This window comes from Taudactylus pleione, unplaced genomic scaffold (assembly GCF_031769625.1).
Source record: "Taudactylus pleione unplaced genomic scaffold, aTauple2 ptg000179l, whole genome shotgun sequence".
NCBI lineage: Eukaryota > Metazoa > Chordata > Amphibia > Anura > Myobatrachidae > Taudactylus > Taudactylus pleione.
Window position 1 is genome coordinate 2,344,750 of NW_028284581.1, and position 11,468 is coordinate 2,356,217.

Here is an 11,468-nt window from a genome sequence, read left to right on the forward strand (position 1 = left end):
AAACTGTAACTTTCGCAATTACCTGAACCCCAAAACCACGAACCCTGGAACAAGAGCTACCTAATATAGCAAACCCCAAGTCTAAATTCGCCCTCTGCCCTACATTATGACTTCAAAAAAATCCCCCATAGAGAACAGCAGAAAGTGGTCATTACTGAAAGTGGCAGAAAAAACTGACAGTTGGAACTTTATATTACTCCTAAATCTTAATTTTTAACTTGTATGCCTTGAAATTTGGATTGCAGCACCAAGCGACAGTTCTACCCGTCCATGTCAAATGTTAGCTCGGTAATTCCAATAGCTTTTGAGCTGTAGCCCCTTAAACAACATGCCCCCTCTCAGGAATTCTCTATGGAAGAATTCAGTTTTCTTCGGTTCAGCCTTAATATACAGATGCGCCCACGTTCATTGTGGCTGATTACGGCACAAACGTGCCCGCGAATCACACTTTGCACCATGCTAATCTATGGTGCGTTCCCGAATGCGGGAGTGCTTCTCCATTCAAGCTTATGGAGACATGAAAGCGCGTCCACGATCGTGGGAGTGCGGCTCCCATTATATCCTTTGGAGAAGCTAATGCGCGTCTCTGATCGCGAGAGTCCGTCTCGCACCACGCATAGCTCGATTCGCTGTGCTATGGACAACAATGTAGCTGGGCAGATCTGTGCCCTTATAATACATATGGATAGACAATCTCTGTGTCCAAAGGGTCGGGTCAGAGGGTGGGGGGAAGATAGGGGGGCCCTGTCTGTTTCATCTGTACTGGGTCCCAAAATTTCTGATAGCAGCCCTGCATGCCACTAAGCACACAACTAGCATGTTGACTAAGGGCCTAATTCCAAGATGGACAATATTTCACAGCAGCAAGGAAGCAGCTGTGCAATACTGTCCAACTCAAATGCATTAGGAGGTGTCTGTATGAAAGACACATCCTTGCTGCTTCTGCGATACTAGTTTCACGTGTGTAGACGCTGCCTCGGATGCTCCTTTGGCCAGGCTGTGTAAGCTGAGACTTACTCAGCCTGGATGGTTCCTGGCCACTTACGAGGCCAGGAAATCTGCATCCACCGTCGCATACTCTGGCCTCGTCCCTCCTGGAAAACAGGGACGACACAGCCCGGGAGACATAGGGGGGTCAGCTGGGTTGCACAAATGCAGCGTCGGCCCGACGAAGAGGTAAGCATAGTTAATTGGGTGCACTGCACACCTTGCACCCATTATAAATACGCCCCTGCATCCTGCGCATGCACAGTCCTTCCACTATTGGAGATGTGCTCTAACGTTAGCGTACATTTTATATTATTATTATTATTATTATTTTAAATGCTCCTCTTCAATAAATACTAAGACAAGGGGGTAATAATAGATTCAGTAGAGAATAGCATAATTTGTACTGTGCAGTTAAACATACGTTTGTCAGGGATAAAAAAAAATACAAAAAGGCATCTTTAAAACTGCATTGTTACTAGGTAGAAGCCGGTATTTGGGCATGGGCAATATTACTTAAATGGCAAAACATTGAGCAAATTTAATTGTTAAGGAATGTACTGAACATAATTTAATGAACAGTCTGTTGCAGTCTTGTTTATAGCTAATAAAGTGTACGATGTATCTGCTATGCCCTCGTCTGCTTGTGGTTAGTATTTGGTAAATAGCAGCGGACGATTATGTTAGGTCAGTGTGTGCCTCCCATAACCGATAGCGGCGGCGGTCTGGACTAGGGGGCACCACACGTGCTGTGAGTAACCAGAGCTTACTCCCTGGAGACAAAGGGGGGCCGGCCGGGTTACACAAATCCAGCTGTTGTGAGCAGCTGTCCGCCCGGGATAAATGCAGCAGGTGCAAGAGCAGCCAATGGGCAGCCATTTCCCGCCCATCCCAAGGGAGGAGTCCCCAGCCCGGCTGGTTGCTCTTAATGCAAAGGGAAGAGGGAGAGAGGGGCATGAGCAGTCAGTGTATAGCAGCAGCACCACCACCTCTCCGTAGGCTCTCAGTAACAAGGCGTGCGAGACACCCTGCTGTGCGCTGCTACAGCCTATCTACCTCACACACTGCCAGGTAGCAGCACAGCACAAGGAAGGGACCAGCCGCCGGCACCCACTCCCTCCCTCCCTCCCTGCCTGTATGAGTGTCCGGGTCTCCTGAGAGCGCGGTGAGTGTGTGCAGAGCAGGTACCGGGAGAGCACGGCAAGAGCGCAGAAGATGCACACGACCCAGAAGGACACCACCTATACCAAGATCTTCGTGGGGGGACTTCCCTATCACACCACGGACTCCAGCCTCAGGAAGTACTTCGAGGTGTTCGGGGACATAGAGGAGGCAGTGGTGATCACGGACAGGCAGACCGGCAAGTCCAGAGGTTATGGCTTTGTAAGTTGCAATGGTCCTATGCAGGAGGGGTTATGCTCTGCGGGCGGTAATAACCCACCGTGCCCGTCCTGCCTTCCAGCCACTCTTCCCCCACTAAAGGTGCCCCGAAATCCGGTGCACGCTGCGCTTCCTGCCCGCTTCTCCCTGTGCAGCCCCGTCATCGCCTTATTGTTCCCCCTGAGCTCCACGCTGGGATCACCTCGTCCCTGGTAACTTCACCCCTGGTGCCCACTACAGCAGGGTGCAGCTCGGCCGTGTGTACGAGTGGCCGCTGACTGTGTTGTGACCCCGGCTGTGCACTGTCACCCAGTCATGTCGCTGCCGGATCAGGTAGACGCTAGGGGGTTAATAAAGCAGGTGCGTCGGTCCCGAGAACAGCCCCAGGTCAAACAGAAACTAATTGTTGATATGGAAAGTAGCCCAAACCTGGGAGCCCCCACCCACCTCACCTATATCACCACCAGAGCACCTGCACAAATCCTTCCCCCGCACCCTCTAACATTGCACGGGTCGGTAGTAAGTTGCGCTGCCTTGTGCTTTGTTGTGTTGGCTGCGGAAAGAGATCCCATTAAACACTTGTGACCCGATCCTGTCCATTTACTAAGCGCTAAAAACAAAAAATCAGGGACCTGGTGACCCTTTTATTTGATCCCAAATCACTGGCAGGTGACAGTCTGATATATTATCCTTGGTCTGTGACATTGAGTTAATTTGACTTGGTGCTGCATGATTGCCCACAAAGAGGAAATTTGGAACATTTTCACCTTCCTGCTAACATTGTTTATACATAGTGTAATTTGTCACGTTTATCCAATGCCATAGGATGCCTCATGTCTAGGAAATTGGGTACTCCTCACATCAAAAAGTTGAGTCTACCATAGTGCTAGAAAGGTCATTTCTTCTATATGAATAACTTCTGGTAAACAAACTCCCTGGGCTTTTATTTAATATGATCTTATGGTGATAATGGTTCCTTTGTATATGGATTGGAAAAAGCTATTAAGTGGATGTTTATATGTTTTGACTTTTAACATGAATTCTAAGGCTGGTGTGGTATGCAAAACGAAAACTTAATACTAAGAGCCGTATTCAATTTGAAGCGAAAAGCCATTTTCCCGTGTTTTTGGAGAACTTTTTGCCGATGATGTTGTTTTCGCCTGTTTTGGTTTTACTCCGTATTCCGTTTGGAAGACTTTCCGCCTAGGCGGAAAGTCAATGCAATGTAATAGGCGAAACTTTTTCACCCATGAATACCAGGTGGAAAAAAGTGCAGAATTGGGGTGCAATATTGCGGGAACCCCCCTTGCAGCCTTCAGACTGTCCCCCAAAGGTAAACTGTCTAATTAAAAAAAAAAAAACGCATTGAATTTGGGGGTGAAAAAAAACGTTGGACAGAGAAAAACTAGCTAACTTGATTCTGGTGGGGGGGGGGGGGTCCCCAAGTATGCCTGTAGTGTTTTTTGATTGCAGGTGCTTGCAGAAAGTGGATTTTTCACAAATTTTTTTTTTTTTTTTTCCCCCAACTTGACTTTAGCAACTTTTTAATATGCTGGCCCCCATTTTCAAGTACCCCAAATTTGCTGGGATATGTAATTTTCTGGATAAAATACTCTTGTATACTATGCACCACGTATAGAAAAACGCTATTGAGCCTGTTTAAAAACACCAAATACCTTCAGCAAGCCAAATTGGGGGGTACCATAGCTAACCCCCATGTCAGAGCATCTTTTGGGGGGTGTCAGGCTGATTTCCCATTCTTCCATATTGAATACGGGGTAAAGCAGGGACGGCCGCGATACTTTTTCGCCTACATCGCGTCTTTTGTTGGCGGAAAAGTATCGCTGATATGCTCTAATTGAATAGGGCTCTAAGCCCTGAAAAGTGATAAATGACCAGCCATTCAGCTCCCACCTGTCATGTTACAGGCTGTGTTTGAAAAATGACAGTTGGTAGCTGCTTTGACTGGTGGTTTATCAGTCTACAGTTTATCCCTTTTTCAGAGCTTAGTACATCTGGCCCACTATATAGTAATGGTAGATATTATTTTCTAGGTTACCATGGCCGACCGGGCTGCCGCAGAAAGGGCGTGTAAAGATCCCAATCCAATCATTGATGGAAGAAAAGCCAATGTGAATCTTGCTTACCTGGGAGCAAAACCCCGCATAATGCAGCCAGGTACAGTAATTCTTTTTCTCTTTTAATACTTGTAGATTCATGAAACTTCATGTTTATTATAAAATGTAAATCATTTTTGCATGTGAAATATTTGTTGTGAGACAGTAACTGGTGTTCATTGAGGTGATGCATATAATCTGTTTTTTGTTTCATCAGGTTTTGCGTTTGGAGTTCAACAGATTCACCCAGCACTTATACAAAGGCCTTTTGGGTAAGTCTTGGAGAAGTTGGTTTGCCTATTCTTGCCTACTGTATCCCACAAACATATGCGAAGCATGGAAAGGATTACGAGTCATCACAAGACTGCATACGATACATCATGTTTGTCTAATTTAGGTGGATTATAGGAAAATATGCAGCTGGCTTTCTAGATAACTTGCCGTATTGGAAGCCCAACTCTTAATAATACAATATAGCTCTTCCTTTTTTGTACATATTAACATATATAGGGATGAGTGCTGTAATATGTTGCCTATTTTGATTTCTATCTATAAATTTGCTATGTTAGATATAAAACAATTCTATTTGCAACAAACTTTATTATTGGGGTAAGAAGAATAAGAAGTCTTCAAACTTTTCCCAAACTGGGGTCTTTTCCTGTGGAAGGACAGCTGCTGGACCCTCCTGTATACCCATCAATGTCAGTGTTACTCAATGTTATCTATCTCTTTCTAATCTGACAGGGGTCGTTTACAGTTAAGATAACTGATGACAAGGATTTGATGATAAGAGATGGAATAGTTCTGTTTGGAATTAATCTGTGTTACCAGTAGACTCAGAAAACAAGCTAAATGGTGATTAAAGATGCATGTATGTTGGTTGGTTGGTTTTATTTTAAAGTGTATATTTCTAGATCCTAGACTTGTGTGCCTTTTTTGTTTTTGAAATTACAGCAATGAAGTGGTTTTGACCACTAAACTGTGTGTCCTTTTATTTACTTTAAGCCATAGTGAGTATTGTGGTGTTTTGGGTTGGGAGGGGGAGCCTTGACTTTGTGTTTTTGTTGAGGAGTGCTGACTTTGCCATGGGGAGCAAAGGGCCCTTCTTGGCTCTTGCTTCAGAGTTACAGCTTGTTACTTTATTTTGTTAACCATATATTGTAGTGATTTGGATTTTTTTGTGTGTGACATTTACTTTGGATTATTCAGCTTGCATGCTACACACTTTATTTTGGTTCTCTTATTAACCATGTGTTCATGTGGGCTTTCTAATTTATTTTTCTTGCTTCATGATCTATCTATACATGTCCAAATCTTTCTGCTAATATAACATTCATAGAATCATATTATTATTTTTTTTTATTATATACTCATGGCATCAGTTGATGTCACAAATGGGGTTTCAAAGCTTTTTTTTTTTTTTTTTTTTTTCAAATAACTACTATAAAGTGACATTTGGTTATAACCTTCATGTATACATTTTAAAGCAGCAGTCAAAGCCTTGAATTAAATAAAGCTGGGTTTTTCTGCCTTTTTGGTGTTTTGAAAATATTCCAACAACTTTTTTTTAAATTTTTTTTTTTTTTTTTTTTTTTTTTTATCTTTAAACTCCATATATGAGAAAGCACTAAGATTGTTTGCTAGGACTGATTAACACCTGTTTATTTCAAAACACTGATCTTTTAACTAGCAGACCTATTTGGCCATTATAGTGGTGGTTAACTTTAGCCATATAAAGACATCCTAGTCCCATCTCGTATGTCGAGTCAAAAATAGCCCAAATGCAGCGTAGCCTGTCAATCAGAGTGGAGCAGGAGTTCAATTAGGATTTAATGTTAAAGGATCAGAATGTACACACTCAGAATTTTTGTAAAATATCTATTCATAATCTACCTATTCATATAGTGAGGTTTGTTTATTGGCTACTAGTGTTAAACCTGGAATAATAAGTGTCATTCTTTGATACAGTGCTCTGTACATAGCATCACATGGTTTGTTTGCCACCTTGTCTCAAGTTTTGCAGAATGCTGTCTGTGCTGTGAAATCCACACAACAGAGAAACCTCATTAAATTGACATTTCCGGAAAAATTGCAGCCTTGCAGTTAACTTTACAAACTGCTGTAGATTGTATTTTTACAACTAATTGGCCATTCTTTATTCTAAAAGCTTAGGACACAAACTAAAACTGGCTATATACTGTATAAGGTAATGGTAACCGTAAACTTGTAATGTACTAATACAATTTCAGCGTTCTGTACCAGGTAGTATAAAGAGGAGACCCTCTACAATATACATTTCACCATCTGGGTGCACGAATAAAGCTGCCAGTATTCAGCCCGAGCCTTTCACTCTGTCTGACCGTCCACATGGGTGGTTAAAATAGATAGGATTTTGTTTGTGCCCAATGTAGTTCATTATGTGCACATCTTCTGAACACAACTTCTGCATATCCTGATTGATATCTGATATTGGTTGTTTTCAATCCTTACAAGCATCAACTTCTGGACAAATCTGTGTACAAACAGCACGACTAATGCCAAGTTATTTTATTTCAATGTTTGTTTTAATATATTTAATTTCAGTTGCCATAGAAGCTCTCAACATCATTGGACAACTTTAAGCTAAATATTACAGGAGCAACAAAGCATATAGCTGTTATGTACTTATTGGTGTGTACACTAGTCACAGTACTTTTGTAGTTGCATTGCTCTTTTGTTGGATGACGTTTATCTGGATTAATGTTCCCAGACCAAACAGAAAACGGCAGACTTTATCAAGTACACATGTACAGTATTTTATATTTTTTTAGCCTGTTTTCTAGCTGCGAATACTCAGTTACTGGAGATTGTAAGTATCAACTGCAAGTTGGAAGAGCTCTGTCATATGCTTCAGAGCAAACATTAATACAGCTGGCTACTGTTTTTATTATGTGGCTTCAAATTCCACCTTGACAAACTATGATTTTAGATATTGTGTGTGGGATGATTGAGCACTCTTCAGATATTTTGACTCCCCCATGTACATATTTGGGCATTAAACTATATATAGAATGTTGACAGTCCAGGCCTACCTATTGACGCTTCCTGTTTTTGGATCGCACAATTTGGAAATGTAAAACAAAGACCACTTGTGTATCGTGACATTTGCTTTGTACATAATGAACTCCCATACTCCCCCTGTTTTTTTTGTTCCAAGGTGCAGTGTATAATACAACTTTTCCCTCTCTCACTTAGCCGATTAATCGAGGTCTGCAAAAATAAGCATCCCTCTCTAAATATTTACTGGCAAATGCTACGCATGATGAGAAAAGCTACAAAACCCATAAATCTTTAGGCTGTGTAAAACTACTACACACACTTTTTTTTTTTTTTTTTTTTTTTTTAAACAAAGAATTGTATTCTAATGTATATTTAAATAGCAATCTTTTGTTGAGACTACAAAGCCAGATATAATTTATTTTTTTCTTTTTATATATACATATATTTTATGTGTTATACTACATGGGTGTTTTTTGTCTAACCCTAGGTTTCTGTAGATTCCCACACAAATACTTTTTCTTATTTGTCTGACTGAGAAGTAAACCAACTGATTCGAAACTGGAAGTTTAGTTGACGGGTATTTAAAATGATTTGACCTTTACATCCTTGTAACAGTGTGGTGCACATATTTAAGATTTTATGCTATGGAGTATGGCATAGCATCTGAAAAGCTTCAACACCTACAGCATTATAAAAGTTTTCTGCACTGTTTTGAATGTGTGACTCTGCTGTGTATTCCACCACTTTAAGTTCTTTTGTCGCCTGCAATTTTTATTTTCCCTTTTTTCTTTTAAGGGTGACTAAGGTTGCAGAGATTAATGTGTGCTGAGTCTGCAGAGTACTTCTGGTAGGGTTGCCACAATATGTAGTCTTAAACTACTTGGGATTGCCAAAACCCCAAAAAATTAATATGCGAACATTGTATCCCATGAAAATAAGGAGGTTCTCGTTCAGTAAACCCCCTACATGGGTGCGAGCTTTTGGGTTCTATCAAACGTTTTAATCTTCTACATGTTTGAAGAAGTCAGGGTCTAAATAGTAAGCACTCCTGCAAGACTTATTTATCTGTAATCATTGAAGACTTTCTTGCATTGTTTTTGACGATGTCTTGAATCTTTCTATTGTGGCAACCTTATGCACATAACCACTAAATTTGATGTTGGGATAATTGAACACTTTGCTTAAGCGAAAGGTGTATTCTTTGTTTTTGTGTCTTTTTTTTGTTTGTTTGTTTTTGTTTTGTTACTAAATACCATGTTTTTCTGTGCTCCTATAGGATTCCTGCACACTATGTTTACCCACACGCTTTTGTGCAACCAGGAGTTGTAATTCCACATGTCCAATCTACGGCTGCCGCATCTACAAGTCCATATATTGACTACACTGGTGCCGCTTATGCCCAGTACTCTGCTGCTGCCGCCGCCGCTGCTGCCTACGATCAGTACCCATATGCAGCTTCTCCAGCTGCAACAGGATATGTCACAGCTGCAGGTTATGGTTACGCAGTTCAGCAACCGCTCACTGCTGCAGCTCCAGGAACCGCTGCAGCAGCTGCCGCCGCCTTTGGTCAATACCAGCCTCAACAGCTGCAGGCTGACCGCATGCAGTAGCACATAAGACTTTTGAAGTTCTCAACCATATCTACTTTTTTCTTTTTCTGCCTTCCAGTTTCTATATATGAGACCATAACAATTTAGGCTAAATGGCTTTAAGGAGAAACAAACTGCTTTTTGGGGAAGAATATTACGTTATTCCTGCTCCTATATGTATTATGCATCCAACTTAGTGTTTCAGGCATTAAGGAACTACTGTGGTTAGTTTTCTTGGGTGAGTGGTCAGAACTCGTGTACAGAATTTATTTTTACATCAGGGAAAGAAACTGCCTTTTCTAATCTGAGAAAGAAAACAACTTTTTTCCTCTATTTACAAAACGTTTAAACCAGGGAAATATCAATCAGCAATATGTAGCCTGTACAAAGTAAAATGTTCTAAGCACAGACTGTCATGTGTTCTCAAACTGACCAATTGCAGTTTGTATTGGTGAGAAACATGCAGTTAACATTGACGTGTTGGAGGCACATGGCCTACTGGTCACATGATGATGGATAGGCACCAAAGCTATTTTCTCATCTGTCCTTTATATAAGTGGAACTATGGAGCTAGTGATGTGGAATTAATGGGTGCAACAGCTGTACAGACAACCAATAACACAGACCATTCTGGAGAGAACACATCACTTGTGCTTATTTGATGAGCTTGTCACATTCTAATCCCTTTGCCCATCCTGTTTCGCTTTTGGAAATCTAACTGCTGGTGTCAGCTATTCCGATTCTGAAATAGGATCAGTCCCTTACTACCACAGTCTTCTATTTTATTACACCTATTCATAGCTCATGAATAACATCAGGAAGATACTTGCAATAGTTAACCCTTTTAAGGATTTTTTTTATTTTTTTTTTCCTTTACGAAAACTTTTGGCCCCATATTCTGGATTGTAGGGGACCATTTTTTTTTATTTTTTTTTCTCCTTCCTTTCTAAGTATTTATCAATTTCAGTACAATCGAGTTGCAGTTCTTTAAGGGTTAATGAATATGGTTTGTACTGTGCCTTAACTGTAAGATTTATTGAAAGAAAGCTATTTATTTTGAAAGTTTTACTATGATGCGCTCTAAAGAAGGGAACTTTAGATGCGTCTAATGTATTCATCTCATGGTATAAATTATTTAAGTAAAGTTTAGATGTAGAAAATATTAATCTATTCAACGGAAATGTTGACTTGGATTTATTTAAATTCTGAATGTGCACTGTGTAATATCCCTACTTTGACACTTCTGGAGTTTTACATGACAGTAGCAGATTATCTGCGCTATATATAAAAAAAAAATTTATTTTTTTTCTCCTTCTTTCCCTCCCTTTTGAATATCTCTTAGACAGTATACTATACATTTCATTTGTATGTAGGATATTGTCTGTCTTTTTTTTTTTTTTTTTCCTTGCCTTTACTAGAAAAGTGCTGCTTTATACAATGACTTGTAAAACTGCAATACTAGGCAATTTTTATTGACTTAAACATGAATATTTTACACTGTAATGGGTTTTTATACTTGAACAATTTCATACAAGGGAAGAAAAGACAGCATTTTTATGGACATTTGTCTAAATGTCACTGGATTTCAAAATACTAGCCAGTGTTATGTAATTGTAGACAATCTCCATGCATATTATTTATTCATTATGTTGCTTTATAAGATTAATATCTATTTCACTTGTATTTAAATACAATAAAAAATATCTTATTGCATTATTTGTTGACTCTGTGTGACCGATTAGGACATGTGCTTGTTGCAAGTATGTAAGGAACTGCTACAATAAAATCCCCTTTCTGGTTTCTCAAAAAAGAAAAAAAAAAAAGACCCTAGGGTGTTTGGCTGTGGGCATTAGGCCCAAAAACTTGCAAGACTAATGGTGCATACACACTGTACCATTTTTATGAATACCGTTCAATGGTTGTTCATTTTTATGCAGCGAACGACCAGCGATGTGCGTTCCCACATGGATGATAAAGATATCTATGGTCGTCCGTACATGCAGGCCAACTTGGACGATTTCATCATGATTTGCATGTTCAGATGTGGCAGGATGACTTCACTGAAAGATATCCATCATATCTTTCAGTGTGTGCACCCAATATCGTTTGTCCTGCACTACAGAAAGTTCAAGGGAAATCATTCAGCGGTATCATTGATTGTGCAGATCGTACCATGTGTACCCAGCTGTAGGGTATTTGATAGGTTACATTTTCCCCTACTGTACAGCTGGAATGCTTGATTGTAATCTGGTGCTATTAGTGGAGAAACCAAGCTGGATGTTACTTGTATTTTATTAGCCAACAAGTCAGTGCCACTTTCTAAATGGCATCACCACACTATCTTTAGCAAATACTA

General features: G+C 40.3%; 1 protein-coding gene across 1 annotated transcript; it reads left to right on the plus strand.

Annotated features, from left to right (window-relative positions):
- The first annotated feature begins 1,880 nt into the window (after positions 1–1,880).
- On the plus strand, positions 1,881–10,825 carry RBM24 (RNA binding motif protein 24). The gene is made up of 4 exons (XM_088475830.1): positions 1,881–2,370; positions 4,422–4,545; positions 4,702–4,756; positions 8,800–10,825. The coding sequence occupies exons 1-4, from the start codon at positions 2,203–2,205 to the stop codon at positions 9,131–9,133; spliced, it is 681 nt and encodes a 226-aa protein (XP_088331956.1). The 5' UTR covers positions 1,881–2,202; the 3' UTR covers positions 9,134–10,825.
- Positions 10,826–11,468: the final 643 nt, after the last annotated feature.

What these genes read in the sequence shown, in the direction of transcription:
- RBM24 (XM_088475830.1), top strand. Translation starts at nt 2,203, where the DNA reads ATGCACACGACCCAGAAGGACACCACCTATACCAAGATCTTCGTGGGG. An exon ending in AGTCCAGAGGTTATGGCTTT is followed by an intron (nt 2,371 to 4,421) that starts GTAAGTTGCAAT and finishes ATTATTTTCTAG; the next exon opens with GTTACCATGGCCGACCGGGC. An exon ending in CTTATACAAAGGCCTTTTGG is followed by an intron (nt 4,757 to 8,799) that starts GTAAGTCTTGGA and finishes GTGCTCCTATAG; the next exon opens with GATTCCTGCACACTATGTTT.